This window comes from Drosophila eugracilis, unplaced genomic scaffold (assembly GCF_018153835.1).
Source record: "Drosophila eugracilis isolate 14026-0451.02 unplaced genomic scaffold, ASM1815383v1 contig_75, whole genome shotgun sequence".
In the NCBI taxonomy this organism is placed as follows: Eukaryota; Metazoa; Arthropoda; class Insecta; order Diptera; family Drosophilidae; genus Drosophila; species Drosophila eugracilis.
In genome coordinates, this window is record NW_024573645.1 from 1869399 (window position 1) to 1888660 (window position 19262).

The following is a 19262-nucleotide window of genomic DNA, read 5'->3' on the forward strand; positions in this document are numbered from 1 at the left end:
CTAAGTTAAGCTAAACCACGCAGCGCTTTCAAGTTGACTACTAGCATTACTTAGCACTAGTATCCGGGTTAAGGTTTTTGGGTCAGGTTGCAAGTCAAATGTTAGAGTTTCAAGTTATAGATTTCTACCTTTTGAGATAGTAACTACTATAAAGATTTTACCAAGAACAAGTAATCTTGTGTATATTTTATAAATATGAATCGTAAATCGTTTAATAGTTTTTATTCCACGAACGATGGAACATTTTTGCATTTCCAAGAACTTTCTGAACTATAATTCCATTTAACTTTTTTATGCAAAGAACTTTTGACTTGGTATACTTGTACTCTAAGAACCCGGTGCTATCGTCTTGTTTTCTATCCTTACTTTGGCATATATATTTAATTCCTTTCCATTTTCAATGTGTATGTGAACGTTTTGCAAGCCGAGTGCTGCATGGATTATATTTGGCTTTTGGAATATAATCTCCTGCTCACACTCACCGAACTCCATCTGAAGAACCAACAATTTGAAGCGAATCCTCCTTTCCAATTTGCAATTTCGCTTGGCCAGTCCACAAAGCCAATTCAAAAGAAAAATACAAAAAAAAAAAAAAGAAATGATGAAAATCCTCAAGCAAAAAATACACTCATCATCAACATCATCATCATCACCGAACTCACCTGTCTTTTGTCTTTCGCTCTCTCTTGTGCTGACTACCTCATCGTTGGGGTGGATCGATACGTATGGATTTAAATATCAAAAATCAGAATAGGTGCTCTTTGAAAATTGATTATAAGTAGCTTAAAGAATGACTTTCCTATCCTAAAAAAGAAATTAAAAGATTTTAGTCAGCTGTTCAGATTTTAAGCATAAATTTGTACTTGTTTTTCATTATTTAAATGAAGTTATAAAAAGAAGTAATATTTAAACTTGTATCTTTACAACATATTTAATATTTTATAAAGAGAGTAATCCAACTTTTTATCCAATCGATCGACCCACCCTTTTACCCACACATGCTCATCATATTCATTGACTCATCATCTTAATTTTAGTGATACGCAGGCCAACACCGTTTTATGGCATCGGCAATGGCTTTGGCAACGGCATGGTGGGTGGTGTTAGTGGTTCTGTTGGCGTGGGTGGTGCGTCTCTTAACAATGCACCCAAGCGTGCCCAGAGCGGCAGCAATTTTATGGGCTATACGGGAGGAATATCGCCGGGAACTGGAACGGGAACGGGACAACAACAAGCAACATCGCCACCGATTGCGGGACCACAGACGGCGCCGCCAGTGCTAATATCACCAAATGCTATGGCTGCTGCGAAGCAAACAATACAGCAAAGGATTTTCGGAGGTGGATTGCCCAGTCAAAATAGTCAAACTCAAACAAGGAGACCAGCTACATGGCAACCGCAGCCATCCTACAGCACGGCAAGCATTTTCCAACCGCCTCAGAGTGCGAGCAGTCCATTCAAGATGCTGCAGCAGCAATATCAGCAACGTTGCCAGGAGGATCAGAAGCCAAGTTCCTTGTTTACGCCACCTCCATCGCCTCAATATGCCGCCAGCCATGCCCTCGCCTTCGCCGGCCAAGCAACCAACAGCAGCAACAACTACGGAAACAACAGCAACAGCAGCAGCAGCAACAACAGCAACAGATTCAACAGCAGCAGCAACTTAGGCAACTGCAACACGATGCCTAATGTCAATTACAATGTCAATTCGCGCACGAGACCATTCAATCATAATCAAGCTCAAGACACACTCAATACCAATGCCAGTGCCAGTGCTACATGTGCCTTGCCTGCGGCTATGTGGCTGAAATGTAAGTCTTGGCAGCGGCTCCAAAAAACCAAAAAACCTCAAAAAAAAAAAAACCAAACCGAATCCGTATCCGTATCCGTACAAAAAAAAAAAAAACCAAAACATGTGCTTTGTGCTATATGTGCCTGCAAAAAAAAAATTGACCGAAGCAATCCACTCAATCCGTTTCCGTTTCCTGTTGCGTTCCTCGATTATTTGTTTTTCTTTCCGCTCCCTTTGCTATATGAACACTGAATGGCTTTCTGGGGAGATTCCAAGGTTAATCAGTGTCATAATATCCTGGCTTGGTAGTCCTGGCTTTCCTTTCCCGGTATCACACCCAAATCTTTGGCTTTCCTATTTCTTTGGTCGTTGTTTGTTGTTCTCGATGTCTGGTTGTTGTTCTCGTTGTTGTTGCTGCTGCTGTTGTTGCAGTGATGTTGTTGTTGTTGTTGTTTTTCGTGCTCGTTGTTGTTCTGACTTTCAAGTAGTTGTAGTCTCGGCTTAACCCCCTAAAAACAAAAAACACTTAGGCGCGCCTTAACCCTCGAACTGCACTCCTTTGGCCTCAATGACAAGTTACTATTTGTGTTCTCTTACTGTTAACTGATGCTTTAATTGCTTACTTATTCCACTTGCACCATGTACTATGTTTAAATATTCAATAAGATTAACTTAAAGTAATTATTCTACTCTTTACTCTACAGCCTCTCCGGGTGCCGAAGGACCTCCGACTCCCCCTGGAGCGGTCAAGACATCAACGGCTTCGATTACCCTGAAATCGGCTACCCTGCCGCGTCGTAAAATCAACGCCAAGGCGGAGGTCCAACTGGACATCAAGCCGCGAATTCCGGAACAAGGTGCACCACCCCAGCCAGCGATGCGTTTCAGCACTGAGATGCAGCATCCGGTGGCCGATCTGCGCAGTGCCCCGCCACGCGAGGGCCCCATCCCTTACAGTCCCATCAAGACGACACTGCAGGCGAGGGCCACTAGCCTGGAGCCCAAGGAGCATGTCATCACCATCCAGCGACCACCCACGCAGCATGCCTACGGACGGACAAGCTCCAACACAACCACGCGGTGAGTACCGGATAAGGGGCATATAATTCGCATTTTATTTCCTCGATTTTTCTCCGTCCGCCGGAAAGAAAATTCGATGTAATTGGTTGAATGGAACTTAAATTGGTGACTTCAAACTCCGTTAGACTCCGCATTTAATTTCGGGATTGTTTGCTTTAAATAAGATATAGGATAACAACTTAAAAAAGTTTAAACCCAAAAATATCTTTAAAGAAAAAAACGTCCACAACCAACTTCATAAAGCCTTGATTTCCTGTATAAGCTTATGATTGATTTTGCATGTTTTATGACTTTTTTTGCAGTTCCGGTTCGCTGTCACGGCAGTCGACGGTGGAATCCGAATCGGATGCAACCACCACGGCCACGAACATGTCCCAGGCCACCATCACGAGCACCTCGCAGCCCATCAAGAAGAGTCCGCGGGAGTTTATCATCCCGATTGCCGTCGAGGGAGGTGGCTTTATTACGCCCAGGGAGCGCAGCGTGGAGCCATCCGAATCGAGCCATACCACCAGCAGTCGATCCACGTTCACCCGCCTGCGTCCAACGCGTCGACTTGGGTAAGGTTTTAAAGTTTAAATTCCGCCTGGGCCTGGCCAGTTTACTGAAATGAATTTGATATTTCGTATGCAGCTCACTGTTCAGCGAGGCAGGCTTCGATGAGGGCTCGCCATTCCAGAAGATGCGCACCACATCGATAACCAGGGATGGCACCAGCGGAGGCGGCGAGGACGAGGCCCGCTTTACTCCGCACCGACTAAGGTTTGCCCAACATTATCCTTACTTCCGCTTATCCCTATCCCTTGCCAATAGCTTTTCCTATTTACTTTTCACTTGGAGAAATTGCAATTGTCTTAAAAATGAGAACTAAATTAGTTTTCAGTTCAGATCAAAATATGTGCAGAAATTTAGGATATTTGTTAAGTAAATGTAGATATTATATATATATTTTCATGATATCTAAGTTTTCTTTTGAGTGCACTGCTTAAATACTTTAGTGGATTGCTAAATTGACTCTAGTTCACACAGTTTCCTCTACCCAACCCACTTTACCACCCTCTTTTGATTCCGTTATTTTCATCTACATGAATATCTTTTTTTTCTTCTATTTGAAACACCCGCAGAAGCTCAAGACCTGTCAAGAAAATTAGTCAAGACAACGACTCGCAAAGCTCCAACGAGGAGGACGATGACGACGACGATGGCTTTGAGATTCTCACGGCGGAGAATCTGTTCTCGACTTTGCTGCAGCGGGTAAGACGTCATCTGTTTGCCATAATATGGCCCCATCTCTCATCGGGGAATGGTTGGGTCCTCTTTTCCTGATGATTTCTAGGTGCGGGCCCTAACGAATCGCCTGAACGTCAACAGTGACCTGACTGTCGGATTCCCCAGCCATTCTAGTCGCCTGCTCACGGACATTTCACGGCAGGCCCAAAGTCATAGTCCATTCTGGAGCCAGGGCAGTCCCTTTGCCAGGTGAGTGTGTCCCCGTTTGAAAGCCAGCGGAATGAAGTTCAAGTAGACCGGAGTTGGAGTTTGGAGTGGCAAATAAAGTTGATTGCCATCCATCCATCCATCCAACCAGCCGGCTGCCAGTCAGTTAGTCAGCTTATGCAAACGTGTCGCGGCACTGGCTCTAGTTAATAATTTCATTAAATTCCCTTGGAGTTGTCTCCCTTGGAAGTGATTTGATTAAGAGCCGGCTTCTGTGAGCTGAAAATGGTTGCGACTCTGGCTTATCGCAAACGGTTCAGCTTTAAGTCCTAGCCCAAACATTGGATAACTGCTTAAACCGCCCACCAACATTAACTGCAATAAATTTGTTGTCCATTTCTTACATGCTGCCCTCCACATGCCTTCCATCTAACAATTAAAAAACAAAAAAAAACAAAAATATTCACCAACCATGCTTAAACTAATTATTCGCCAAGTGTGCTTAGATCTCAAGTTAGTTATACGTATAGCGAAACGGTCGAGAAGAAGAAAGTGTAAGTATAAAGGCTCGATACGGCTTTCTAACTAATTGAGACCTTACAACCCTATGCTAAAAGGGCAGTGTGTTTTGAAAACAATTTTATTATTTAAATAGTTTTTAAAAGATACGATGTGTGTTCAAAAAGTAAGGTGACTTTGTATTTTCAAGAAAAACTATTAATTTATTTATCAATATTTATGTTGTCCCCTTCAAAGTAATCCCCCTCAGATACAATACACTTATGCCAACGGTTTTTCCAATCCTCAAAGCACTTCCCATAAGCACTTTTCGGTATAGCCTTGAGCTCTTGCAGCGATGCAGTCTTTATCTCTTCAATCGTTGCAAATCTCCGTCCTTTCATAGGTCTCTTCAGTTTTGGGAACAAGAAAAAGTCACATGGGGCCAAATCCGGTGAATATGGTGGCTGAGGCATTATTGTGGTGTTGTTTTTGGCCAAAAATCTCCACAAGCAAAGATGAGTGAGCAGGGGCATTATCGTGATGCAAAAGCCATGAATTGTTTTTCCACAATTCTGGACGTTTTTTCGTATTGCTTCTCGCAAACGGCGCTTAACTTCCAGATAATACTGTTTATTGACCGTACGACCATATGGTAAGAACTCCTGATGCACCACGCCATGGTAATCGAAGAAAACAGTGATCAAAACTTTGACATTTGATCGAACTTGGCGTGCTTTTTTCGGTCTTGGCTCGCCTGGGCTCTTCCATTGGGACGATTGGGCTTTGGTTTCGATATCATAACCATATACCCATGATTCGTCACCAGTTATGACCCTTTTGAGTAAATCTGGGTCGTCGTTGACGTCATTCAACAGCTCTTGAGCGATGCTCATGCGACGGTTCTTTTGGTCAAAATTCAGCAATTTCGGAACAAACTTCGCTGACACACGACTCATACCCAAAACGTTTGAAAAATTTCATGGCACGAGCCAAGCGATATACCGACATCTTCGCAACTTCTCTGATAGTGATTCGACGATTTTCCAAAACAATTTTCGTCACTGCTTGAACGTTTTCATCAGTTGTTGACGTGCTTGGGCGTCCAGAGCGAGGCTGGTCATTGGCATCTTCCCGGCCATCTTGGAAGAGTTTGTACCACTTGTACACATTTTTTTTACTCAGAACAGTTTCACCGTATGCCACTGTCAACATTTCAAGTGTTTCAGAGCACTTAATTTTATTTTTTACACAAAATTTGATGCAAATCCTTTGATCCATATTTTTCGATAGCAAAAAATCGCCGAGCTCGCAAAATAACTTGTAACTTTACGCCTCTCACAACCAAACAAAAGAGGATGTTCCATTGAAACTTGGTACAGATGTTAGGGAAGAGTGTACCAATATAACAAAACAAAAAAATCGATAATCGAAAATATGTTGCCCGCGAAATTTGAAAAGTCACCTTACTTTTTGAACACACCTCGTATTTTAAAAATATATCTATCAAATTTTGTTTGGAAACACACTGATCTTGCTGCTTCTTAAAGCAAATTCAAAACTTACTTTCGCATCGCACAATCAAACCGCATTCCATTCATCCCGCCTACAATCCAAGCTATGTCTTTCACCTTCTCCTGCTCCTGTTTCCAGGTGCGGAGAGCGCTGGCTGAGGGTCTTGAACATTACGGAGCGGATGCGTCGATGGTTGGGCCACTTCCATGCCCCCAAATGTTGCCTGTAAGTTGGCAAAGATGTACCGTACCGTGTGTAATGTGCAAGTCCCTCGGCTAAACGTTCGATAAACGCAACGCAAATCGCAAATGCATTGTTCTCACCGGTGTCCAACCGTTTTATCTTGATCTTGATATCCTTCACAGCCGCCTGAACAGCAGCAATAGCAGCGGACTGGGAGCTCCGTGGCGGCACAGCATGTCCCGGGATCTGGGCAGTGACATGGAATCGATGTTCTCGCGTACGGGCGCCACGCTGCCAAGAGGTGAATATCACAGAATAAAGAGTAAATACCTAGATCAGTAGAGTGAGACACGCCCAATCAGAGCCGATGTAGCGACGATGAAGCCACACAGACAAAAAAAAAAAAAGAAAGAAAAACAAAAAAACAAGAAAAGAGAAAAACAAATGTAGAGCTAAAGAAATGCGCTGCAACGTATGCTACGTAAATAAGAATACTTTCAATTTCAATTCATGCGTATATCGTATACTTAAACCTGTTTTATTTCAAGTAGTTTTTGATGTCTGCTAAACCAAACAAAACAAAACAAAACCAACAAATGAACACAGATCACAGATCATTGATCATGTGAATTACCTTGTCTAATTAGTCTAAACCATATATATTGTCCCCACAACCACAACCAATAGCCAAAAAAATCAAATCAAACAAAAAACACAACAATTAATCATAAGTGTCTACTGTAATTATCAAGTGAAAATGCCAATTAATACTTAAACAATGACAAAACCATAATTTCCGTTCAAGACTATATTTATTTTATTTGATTTACTGTTTTGTGTGCGCGCACAGTTCTTAATAGCATAATTCAAACTCTATCAATACAATATTCACTCTATATCTATAACTATATCTATATCTATCCAGTGAACTATCTATATATCTAAATGCTGTCTGTCTTAGAGCACCTATCTTTTGTTATTAACCCTTAATGCCGCTGACGCTTCCAAAACCACAATCTATATATTTATTGCTCAAACAGAAGAAGAAGAGAAGGATAAAAACAAAAGAACCACCCCACTTCCCACCTTAACTTATGCACTATTTATTTATTTATTATTATTATTTACCCCTATTATGATTTGCCTTTCAAATTTTTGTTCTGCACTCATGCAATGATGATGAAAATAAAGTTACCATGCTAAAAGGAAAAGCAATGGAGAAAAAGCCAAGAATTTGTTAAGTCAATAAAAAGAAAAAGTGTAATCAAATCGTATTCAAAGTTCTGTATAGCAGCGCAGTTACCTATATACAATATATATATTTATATAGATACGCTCATCTATGGCGAACCCGAATCAGGCTTATAACCCTTGACCCAAACGTTATTCGAAATGAGATGATGAAAATGTTAATGGCGAACCGAGGAGATTGTACTTAATGTTAACAATGAAATAAACTAAAGCGAATGATACCAACACCTAATAAGTTTACAACATTTTGCAGTGAGAACAACAACATAGATGACAATAATAATAATAATAATAATAATCATCATAATATTAATAATAAATGAGAAAACAATCCAAAACGAAAGAAGACAAAACCTTTTGTTATTTTATTTGTGGTGACCAATGAGATTTTGTTTTCGCAACCAAAAGAATTGTTCGATCTCTATATATACATATTTTCTTTGGTAAATTTACTTGTTGTACAGTTTTTTATGCAAATGGCCCCGCTACCTTAAATTTGTTTTAGTTTTACCAACTTGTTTGAATACATATTTATATATATATATATATCTAAATATATATCCCTCACCAACAACAAACAAAACAAACTACAAGTTTTCTAATGCGCTAACCCAAAAACCAAAGACAAAGTTTCAAGTTGAGTTTCCCAGTTCTTCTTTTTCTTTTTTCAATGTTTTTTATTAGTTACAAACAAACAAAATTAAAGCCTGAAAATGCCAAAAAGAAAATTAAAACACCAAGCGAATAATAAGTAATCGAAATTAAAACCAAAATTTTGTGTTGTACAAGAAAATTTATTTGTTTAACACCACTAAGCTCACACGCACACACACACACACCTGCAAATACAAATACATGCGCACCAGCCAACCAACCAATACACCCAAAGCTTCTCAATGTAGTCTTTACTCTGTCCACGCTGTTAAATTAAAAAAAAACCAAAAACCGCCAACAAGCAAGCTAAAAAACCAAACCAACAAACAACTAACTTGGCACTAAAAAATTATGTTTCCAAAAGACAAAATTTGTTTATATATATTTAAAAAAAAAAAAGAAGAGAAAAACAAAAACAAATTTCTGAGTTCTGGGCTTTTTTTGGATAAATCTTTAACCAAGTAATTTGTAATATTAAACCCAACGACAATCTCTTTTTGATGTGAAACTTAGTTGATGGAGCAAAACCAAGAAAAAGTTGAAGAAAAAATGTCCAAAACTTTGAATACGATAATGTACAGAACTGAAACTCTCTCTCTCTCTCTCAGCTACTAATCGAACTTATTACGTTCATCATCATTCCATACCGTAGAATAAACCCTAACCCAAAGTATATATATATCATCATCTATCTCGCAAATCGTAGACGTAGTTAGAGCGTTACTCGAGTGATTTGTAATCCACCATCACCACCAGCCAATGATTTTTTATGTATTACGAATAATGATTTTATTATTGGCCGTTTACACACGTTTTGTACTTACTTTCGTTTACAGTTGGTTTAACTACTTTAACTACTACCACGCCCACAAAGCATGTTATAACCATTAACCAGAGTCCGTTCAGTACTGCCACCAAATCGCATCCGGGCCATTTTGCCACCGCCACGACCACGGCCAAAACAGTGGCCGTTGCCGTTGCCGGCGTTCCGAAGCAGCTAACAATAACCACCACGACCACCACCAACAGTAGCAGCAGTAACGCCAACGCCAACGGCAGGACCAGACCACCATCCAGTCAACCAGTCATCCCGGCCAGCGCGGCCATAATATCCGCAACCACACCCAAGCTGACTAAAACCACAAGCAGCACCACCACCACCATCACCACCACCCCAACCGCCAGTCCAAGGAAGCAGCCATAAAGGCCAAGTTATTTGGTTGGTGGGTGTGACCTGTGTGTGGGTGGTGCTGCTTTTTATTTTAGACTGCCCAAAACCAAGTTCCATTTTTTTATGTTGCCAAAATTCGATTTGCATATCTGTTTATTGTTTAAACTGAAGCTTTTAAAATTTCTATGTTTTTGTCATTTTGAAGGCAAAAATTCGTTTAGTGCAAATTAATTGAAAAACTTTTTAATTAAATCCTAGCGGAGCTGATGGAATTCGCCTTTTAAATTTTATTATATATATAAATATATATTTTTAAATTTGAATCGAAAACCATGTAATTTTTGAGGCAACAGTAAGAAGCACAACATTCCCCAAAGTACAAGTCATATTGTATTATTTGTGATTTTGATTTTAAAATTAATTTTAAACGTCAACGAGTTACTCATACTCAAGTCATTTTTACTCAACTCCATTCGCCTCAGTCAAGCATTCCTCTAGCGCAAAAGCTTCAAGCATACCAATTAAGCAATACTTTAACTTAATACCTAATACTAAAAACGGATGAAGACGTAAACAAACTGAAAACCCATAACTGATAACCGAAACTAAACGATTAATCTGTGGAAAGCATTAAAATATGAAACTATTTTTTATACACCAAGTGAAATAAAACATGAAATCCAAATTGTTACTGCCCGTTGTTTATTCGTTTCCTGCACGTGAGCTAATCCCAGTTATGTATCTTTAATGATTTTGTTTAACCTTTGTTGGATAATTGCTATCCCGAATCCTGCAAGTTTGTTAAGTGTTCGAGTTAAAGCTTCCCTGCTTTGATTGCGTCTCTGGAAAGTAATTCTTTTGGTTGCCAAAACGAGAAAACGAGAACAGTTTTCAGAACTCTCTGGGGCTGAATGATGTGTGGGGCAGTCAATCAATCAGTCAATCATTGTGATCGACATGTAAGTAAATCTGAATTATTGAAATAAATCAGTTCATTTGGCAAGTAAGTGGAATACTTTTTCAATCATCTAAAAGTTTGTATTCTTTTTTCGTATCTCACGCACATATTTTCATGATTTCTATGCCATTTAACCTATTCACAGGTCATCATCAAGGCAAGGCTAAACCTAGCTCAGCTCCTGCCCAAGGTGAAAAGGGTTCCACCGCGGGAGCATCAAAGGTCACGGAGAACAATGAGGAGCCTTTGGATTTGGCTGATCTGGATCTTTCGCGGCTGCGTCTTAGCAAAAAGGACTTGGAAACCTTGTCCAGCATAACTCCTGGATTGCCCAAGTGTTTTCAAGAGCAACTGCTGGCCAAGCTGCCGCCCACCCAAGCTCGGAAGTTATCTCGCACCCTGAGCGTTCAGACCAGTGCACCCAGTAGTTCCTCCACTCCAAAGGTTTACAAGCGTAGTCAGAGCGGCGGAAGGGGTTACCAGCCAGAGCAAAGTCAGCAAGAGGAGTTATCGGATTTTAAAACTAAACCACTCACAGATGCGCCCAAGACAACTTCTGCCAGTACAGCCATTTACAGGCGGAGCCTTAGTCGCAGTCAGGCGCCCGCGCAAACTTCTGGACAGGATGCCGAGAGCCGAGCCAGCCAAACGACTAAAAGCCGAAGTAGCAGTGTCTGCCGAGATGACTATGGCAAATCCTCCCTTTGCAGCAGCAGCACCTATACCAGCGACATCAGCGAGAAGTACAAATACTACTCGCCATACCTGAGCAAGTCCAGCAATGTGAGTCCATCGATGGCATCAAAGGACGCGCCGGAGAAGCGTTATAGTGGTGGACTGGGACGACCACCGAGCGGATGTCTTTCACCTCCACCTCAGTTGCCACAAGTTGCTGCCACTGAAGGCAGCAGTTCCCTGAGGGTTGGTCGGTCTTCGCAACGTCGAATTTCCCGTTTTTTGCGTCCCGATTTCTTTGATGAACCCAAGGAGCGGGAAACCCAAAGCATGCTTAGGGAAATTCGTGAAAAATCCATTGATCGCCAGGATCAGGAGCAGACGCAGACACAGGACTTGAGGCGTCGCAAGCACAGTTTACCCAATGTGGAACAGACAGAGCAGCCTTTAGAAACTGCACCCATCAGATCATCCATTAGGCATTCACGGAATAAAAGCATGGAGCTTTTTACCGACGCCGAATCAAATGGACAGGTTCAGGAACCTATCAAAACATCAACATCAAGGCAACGCAGTACTTCCAGGGCTCGGGAACTGGAAACAGAACTTGACAAACATGAACTGGCGGATAAGATACTCCAGGAATTGCAGCTCCTATCAGCTGTAAGAACCCAACATGAACAGACGCAGGAATCTGAGAAAACCGAAGAGACCTCAACCATAAAAAAGGTTAAAAAGTTTAAACCCAAAGAATCTACAGCAAATGAGCCAGAAGCATCGAAAATCTCTTCCACGACTACCTCAACTACAACCACTTTGGTGAGGAAAGTAAAGAAGGTGGTTAAGAAATCAGATGATATCTCTAAGGCAGCTGGTTCGGAGAATGCTGATCTGGCTAGCTCTGCTCCCAAGGAAACCAAATTAAAGAGACCCAAGTCGTACCCCATGAAAGATCTTGGATTGAGCCTCAAGTCCTCCACAGACCTTCCAGAGCCGACTGCCTCACTTCTACCCAGCAAATTACCCAGCAAGTTGCCTTCTGGTCTCACCAATGAATCCGCGGCAGAGCCTGCTCCTCGAGAAAGCCGTCTGATGAGGCCCAAAAGTTATCCGGCGACCAAATTGGCCACCCCCAAAGATCTGCGTAAAGTAACCCGAAGTGGAGTGGCTATACCGACAATAACGGAAGCTATTCAAACTCCCTCAGTTATGGCAACTCCAACTAGTTCCAAATCCACTTCGGAGGAAAAATCACTATCAGCCACGCCAACTGGAACCATGTCCACCGTGACAGATCCCAAAGATACGGCATCCTCTTCCAGCGATTCGCGACCCACAACTATTAAGAAGATCATTAAGGTGTCGAAGAAGTCCAAGCTAATGCCACCCACACCAGTGACGCCAACCACACCAACCACAACAGCAACCACCACAGCAAACAATACACCAGCAGATAGCTCCAAGGAGTCAAGTCCGGTGATCAAAGCCAAGTCTCCGGAAAAGAAACCTAGTAAGGGCTTGCTCTACGCTTTGGGCCAAAAGTTTGAGAAATTGCGGGACTCTGCGATGAGTAAGGAGAAGAAAGCTAGCTCTACTGGAACCGCAGCAGCTTTGGCCTGCACCCAAAAGCAAGGATCCCCCGAAGAACGCAGTTCTCCAGAGAAATACAAGAAGAAAATTTTAGATACAGAGAAATCTGTAGAGCTTGGAGCCACCGAAGACAAACGGGTGGATAAGCGATCGCGCTTTGATACCATGCTACGCTCCTTGAGGGAGAGATCCGTACCCAGATCACAACCCAATGGACGAGTAAGTCCCAAACGAGCAGCCAGTGTGGAAGAGCTACATGCAGGATCCCAAGAACATCAAGGAAAACAAAGTGGAGCCGTGAATAAGATGTTCGGTGGGCTGTTACGCCGCTTCGACAGGGAAAGCAGTGAGCAACGTCGGGTCAGGAGCACACGATCCACTAGCAACATTGAACGACAGGTGCGCGAGGAGCAGGATCGAGTCTTGGATACTTCGCTACCAACGTCACCCATCTATCAGAATGTGGTAAAGAGCACAAAGGTCAAGACTACTTCAACGCCAGCTGGTGAGGAAAACTGCAACTGCGAGACAGCCTGTCCAGATTGTCGGCAAAACAAAGGACAGAACCCGACTCCCAGCAGTGCTGCAGCCAACACGTCGACCACAAGCAGCAAGGAGAAGCGGAAAGGGCTGATGCTCGATTTGGCTAGCGCCAATATAACTGGCAGTGGAGCTCCAAGCTCAGTGACCACCGCAACCACAACCACCACAAGCGGAAGTAGTTACCGAGGATCCAAGACAAATCCAGCTTTGCTTAATGGAAACGGTGGACTGGGAATGGGAATTTACTCGAATTTACCACCCTATCCAGGAGCCATAAAGAGTGCCAGTTCCAACAATAGCTCCAGCCAGCAGTCCGTGGAAAATGCCACCAACAATAACTCAACGAATACCAATAATAATTGCAGCTCGCAAACGTCTGGCTACAGAACCTCATCGGCTCATGAAATCAACCGGAATAACCCGCTGTTGACGCCCTCCTTCGAGAACATTGCCAACTACTCCTCAGATTCGAGAAGCTACCAGGATGATTGCGCCTCAACCTCGACGTTCCTGTCGCCCACCGAAGAGCCGGAATTGTATTTTGACAATTGGTCCATCTGCTCCGAGGACAATTACATGTTGCATGCCACACCCTCGCCCACGGTTTCTCGATTGTCTAGAGCTTCCTTGTCCTCACCCACACGCTGCTCTGAGAGCTCTGATCCCAACGAGAGTGTGATCGACAGGATCAAGCGTCGCAGCTTCTATAGCCGTTTCAATGAGCAAAAGAAACCACGACGCACCAGCAGCATAGTGGGTCCTTCGGCAGTAAGGGATTACTATCGAGAGCAACAGGCGGCGGTTAAGGCACGTTCCAGTCACAAGCTGCATGCTCCAGACCTGGAACCGCCACCAAGGGCTCATTCACCGGATATAGCCCAACAGTTCTTTAGACCCCTGAAGCTTAGTCCCGTGGGAACAGAACTCAAACCTCCGGTATACCGGTCAACCATGGATTATTCTGCATCGTCTGCGGGAGCCACCAGCAAGCCAAGGAAGAGCTTGAATGACATTAGAAATACCTCGCCCTCGTTCCTCAGCAAAAGGTATGAGACCCCCGATTATAGTTCGGTGCCCATGCGATACAAGAGCTCCTCCAGTTCGAGTCCGAGTAACGGAGCCATTGCCAGTGGCTATTACAACACGTACAATCCCAAGCGCAGGTCATCGTATACGCTTAATGGTAGCCTGCCCACTGCCACCAGCGGAAGCAGTGCAGCAGGTAGCAGTCACCTGGATGGCTATGCCACCCTGGGTAGGAGATCTATTCGACCTTATGATCATCGAACAATGTCCCTGCTAGAGCCACCAACCACAAGTACCAGCCGGAGCGGCGAAGGAGTTTCCTATCAGAGGAGAGAAGCAAGGACACCTGTCAGAGATTATACCTCCAGCATTTCACGGTGAGAAGACAGATTCTCCAGAAGATTCGCAATAACCATTTAATTTGTTTTCCAGCTCTGGATCGCGTTACCGCACTTCCTCGGCCACTCGCAGTCCGACAAACATTTGATGTTCCACACCGCAGAATGGCTTCTGCATCTTCTGCTACTACTCCAAACGGAAGAAGACGAGTCCCGGCCACGGAATTGGGCACGGACATGGCCAGGCCATGAGCACGCCACCCAACACCACCGCCTCCTCGTCGTCCTCGCGTGCCAGCAGCGGCGGCGCCAAGAAGCAACAGCTACAGCCTGCCCCCATTCAAGCCCAGCAATCTGGCCACCATCATCATCACCACCACAACGAGCAGCACAAGTTCTAGACTGGCCTCGAGGCTCCTTAAGATCCGTTCCCAGACACCCAATACTATATACCAAATACCAAATACCTAAATCTACTTAGGCTTAGAGATTTTTGATAATTTTTTATGTAACTTAGCCAAAGTTATACTCTAGTGCAGACTTTTGGACGCTGCCTCTAGTCGTAGGTTTGTTGTAGTTCGGATATAGCGGAGTTTCAGCCATAGATCGTGACTCAATAATGCACATATGCATATATACGATTTTCAAATGATTGTGCCTTGGTTCCTTCGGCGTTTTTAGATTTAGCCAATAGCATTAAAACGTTGATTTTAATCTGTAAGTGTGTAAGCGAAACGAAAGCGGAAATAGAATGAGGGAGAGAAACGGAACGGAAACGGAAGTAAATGAGAGACGTGTTTCACAATATATGTATATGTATTTTCTATGCTATTTTTGTGAGGATACCTCGCGCCGAAAATGCGTTAAAATTTCTATGAAATAATTTTAACAAAAAATTTTTTTGAATTATACAGAACTGATGGATTGTTTTCGAGATTTGAATAGTTTTTAAATAGGGACAACTTTCGTTTGCTAGGACTATTGATGTTATTGCGAAATAATAGAAAATATGCGAACTGCGAGCGAAATTGGAGAGAGAGTGTTAGGTAAAAGTATCAACAAATAATAAGCGAATTTAACAAAGCAAATTAACAACAACAAAAAACACGAAATAAAAAGTAATAGATCTAGAGTTTTGGGTAGAATCCGAATTCGAAGTTCAAATTGTAATTAGAGCGTGAGCACGAGAAATGTTTTCTAAAAATAAATAAAAACTGAACCACCAATTAAATGGTTATTATTATTTGCATCTTCTCACACGGCTGTAATTTGAGTAATCCGATTAATGACCCCCGTGATTAACTTTGCTTCTGAAGCTTGTAAGTTGGCATAAAGGGTATATAGTATGTCCACTTCCATCGGCGAATTGCATCCATGCCAAATGGAAAATCATAGTCGGTGGCTGTGCCATCATTGATATTATCATCGCCCAGGGGCATCTCATTTGCCCAGTCGATTAGACCTCGCTCCGCCGGTGTTCCCGGTATCACATTGTCTAGGAAGCATCCCAAAACTCCGCCCACCAGAATCGTTGTGCCCAGAAGCACCGACAAAGTGGAGTCTACAGTTTTGTTTCCAGTGTCAATAGCTCCAGGGTTCTTCTGCATCCAGCGACACAATACCATCGGGAAAAATATGGATAGTCCCAGTATATACAGATTCCTTGCGGATCGCAGATCCACATATTGCAGCGTAGACAGGCCAAAGGCTATTATCATTCCAAACATCACGCAGAAGATCCCGCCCACCACGGAGTCGGGAATAAGGATAAATATGGCCCCAAATTTGCCAATTACTCCTTGGAGTACCATTATCAAAGCTGCCCACTGGATTACACGACGTGATCCGATCTAAAAAGGAAAGATTAATGCTTCTGTCAACGTAAACTATGCTTCGTCTTACCTTGGTGACCCCGATTGCACCAACATTCTCTCCAAAGGTATTTGTTCCATTTCCAGCCCCCCAAAGTCCCGCAAGGACTGTGCCCAATCCTTCTGTTCCGATTCCTCTATTGATTGCATGAAGCGGAGGCGAATGGGCACCGGACATCTGTGACACCGTGGGATAATAACTGAGTGACTCCACCGTGCAGGCTAATACTCCGGCTAACATCCCCAGTACGCCAGACAGTGTCACCGAAGGCCATCCAAACTGTCCTGGATACGGTACATAGAACCACTTTGCGCTAGTCAGTACATTCAATCGAACATCTGTTCGAGAAGGATGCGATGGAGGAAAGACATCGGTGGCTGTCAGTATGCCACAGAGACCCCACATTATCATAATAGTCAGCAGAACAGGAAAAAGCCGAAACAACTGGAACTGGCGCACCTCTATACCATGACCCTTGCGGTAGGCCAAAATTGGCACGGAAACATTCGACATTATTTGGGAGAAGAGCGTTAGCATGCCAGTGGTTCTGTTTAGAAATGGGATGATCAAATCAAAATTACAATATTTATAATATAAATTATACAATACATATAAGATATACTGGGTTAGTTAAAATAAATATGATTGCAAACCGGTATTGTTTAAAGCCTTAGTCATGGGCATTTGTCAGTAGGTTTCTACGAACACCGATTAAACTTTAATTTATGTAGGTAATCAAAACGATTAAATTACAATAATTCTAGTTATCAATCACATTTTATAGACTTAGGCCTAGAATTTGTTTGGTAAAACTCACTCTACGGCAATTCCCCAATGCTTGGAGGCCGTGTCAGCTGCGTGCTCGAAAAGCGTGAGCCCCTACCAGCGACACAGTGGGTACAATGGTCAGCGGAGTTACGTACTTCAGGATTTTCCCTACCAGTCCAGTATAGCCCAGTACTACTTGCACCATTGCTGACACTGCAATCGCACCGGATAGCTCTCGCATTCGCACTTGCCACAATTCCTCCCTTTCCGACTCTTCCATGGCATCCATGATGGACTGATCTGGGCACTTCCACTGCGGCAGAGCCAAAATGGCTAAAGTTGGAACCAAGAATGATATAGTTCCACCCTGAACAATGGGGAGACGAACGCCCCATGTGGCCTGGAAGTAAGTTACGATGCCAGTGACAAAGATCATGGTAGAGATGATGATGCCACGGTTCGCGTCCTCATCCGACATGCACAATGCCGGCGTTAAGATAAAGGGTATGGAGACAATGGCTCCGATCATGGTCAGGTAATGCTGGAATGCAAGGAAGATGCTGAGATACCATGGGGGATTGTCATTAATGGCGTAGAGCAGTTGCGGCTTGGCCTTTTCATTATTCGGAGGCGTGTTAGCTGCTTGAGTGTGAGATTTGGACGCATCAACCTGTGTATTAATAAAAGTGCAAAATATAACAAACCTTTATTAAACACTGATCAAAAAATCATAAGTTTTTAATTTAAATAATCTTATTTTGTAATGGTCTCTCTCGTGGGTGTATAGGGAAACATTTTCATTTGCATTATGCGAAAATTTAATGAGCAAACCTTTTCAAGTTAAAATAATAAAAATACTGTTGAACAGTGTAATTATATTTTATTAATGTAAATTTTGTATTTGTTTATGTTAATGAGTACCTTTTAGTATCAGGCATTAAGATATTCTCAGTTTTTATTGTGTAATTGCAGAGTGCGGATATTTCATTGTTTTATTTATGAGAAATGTAATTAAAATTTTGAATTTATTTACATAACTTTATGGCTTAAAATGTCCCATGGAGGGAGGAGGAATTTAATCTTAGCCGAGTTTGAGTGACGGCTTTGGTCGCCAATCGTGATTAATTGAGCGTGAGTATCAGTGCGGAGATCATTGGACGCCGGTTTTTCTCAGCTTGTTTAGATCGGTAATTTTAATCAGACCATAAATTAATAGCTGATGAGCTGAAGTAGTTAATAAATCACTGTGTTGTCGACTTCAACATTGTTGACTGAAAGGCTTGCGCCGCATAAATATGACAAATGGCATTTGGATGGTTGTAGACCGACAATTAACTCACTCCCCTTCAATCGCTTAAAAAATATTTCTGAATGAACTGTTAATTGCTGGGTGTTATCTCCAATATTTTATCCCACTCAATCCCCATGTATTGACAACACAGCATGATAAAGAATTAAGCGAGAAATTGGATGCACAAAACAGAACTGATAAAAATCAAAATACGGAACAGCATAGATCGGTAGCAATTGGGAGAATTTCTCTTACATAAAACCACGCGTTTACCAAAACACAAAAAAAAACTGTGTTATGCAAAGAAACTTTTGACTTACGCCGTCCTCGACGGTAACATTATTTAGCTCCATGATCATAAGAGCACACACTTTATATCCGCCATAAACTAATTGGGCATAAAGCACTGAAAATGAAAAAACGAAGAATTCCGCTGTACGTCCGATCGCGTCAAAGTCCCGAGACTCAATGCCAAGATCTATTAGCCCAGCCACTTGTCGAATTTCGCTCAATCAAGGCGGCAGTTTTATCGTTCAGCTCTTAGAGAACAGGGCACTCAATTCAAGAGCAAATGAGAGAAAATCGAATGCAGTCAATTGTTCATAGATTTTCATCTTAAT

General features: G+C 42.6%; 2 protein-coding genes across 12 annotated transcripts in view; one reads left to right on the plus strand and one right to left on the minus strand.

Annotated features, from left to right (window-relative positions):
- The window catches only part of LOC108117481 (serine/threonine-protein kinase par-1), a 49716-nt gene extending 33779 nt beyond the window's left edge, over window positions 1–15937 (plus strand). For 4 of the 11 annotated variants that reach the window (XM_041819465.1, XM_041819464.1, XM_041819466.1 and 1 more), the window contains exons 7-16: window positions 1038–1811; window positions 2497–2872; window positions 3175–3432; window positions 3506–3634; window positions 3997–4126; window positions 4209–4351; window positions 4807–4863; window positions 6688–6806; window positions 10685–14750; window positions 14806–15937. In XM_041819465.1, the coding sequence (XP_041675399.1) occupies window positions 1038–1811; window positions 2497–2872; window positions 3175–3432; window positions 3506–3634; window positions 3997–4126; window positions 4209–4351; window positions 4807–4863; window positions 6688–6806; window positions 10685–14750; window positions 14806–14860 (6107 nt within the window). In that variant the 3' untranslated portion in view covers window positions 14861–15937. Of the gene's footprint in view, window positions 1–1037; window positions 1812–2496; window positions 2873–3174; window positions 3433–3505; window positions 3635–3996; window positions 4127–4208; window positions 4352–4806; window positions 4864–6687; window positions 6807–9246; window positions 10273–10684; window positions 14751–14805 lie in introns of those variants that run through there. The other 7 variants (XM_041819468.1, XM_017229943.2, XM_041819469.1 and 4 more) reach the window with 7 other exon arrangements.
- On the minus strand, window positions 15920–19095 carry LOC108117483 (solute carrier family 23 member 2). Its single transcript, XM_017229955.2, is given in 5 exon segments — window positions 15920–16561; window positions 16614–17130; window positions 17401–17462; window positions 17464–18021; window positions 18963–19095. Coding segments are annotated over 5 exon segments (1728 nt in total). The 5' UTR covers window positions 19002–19095; the 3' UTR covers window positions 15920–16009.
- Between the last annotated feature and the right edge of the window lie 167 nt (window positions 19096–19262).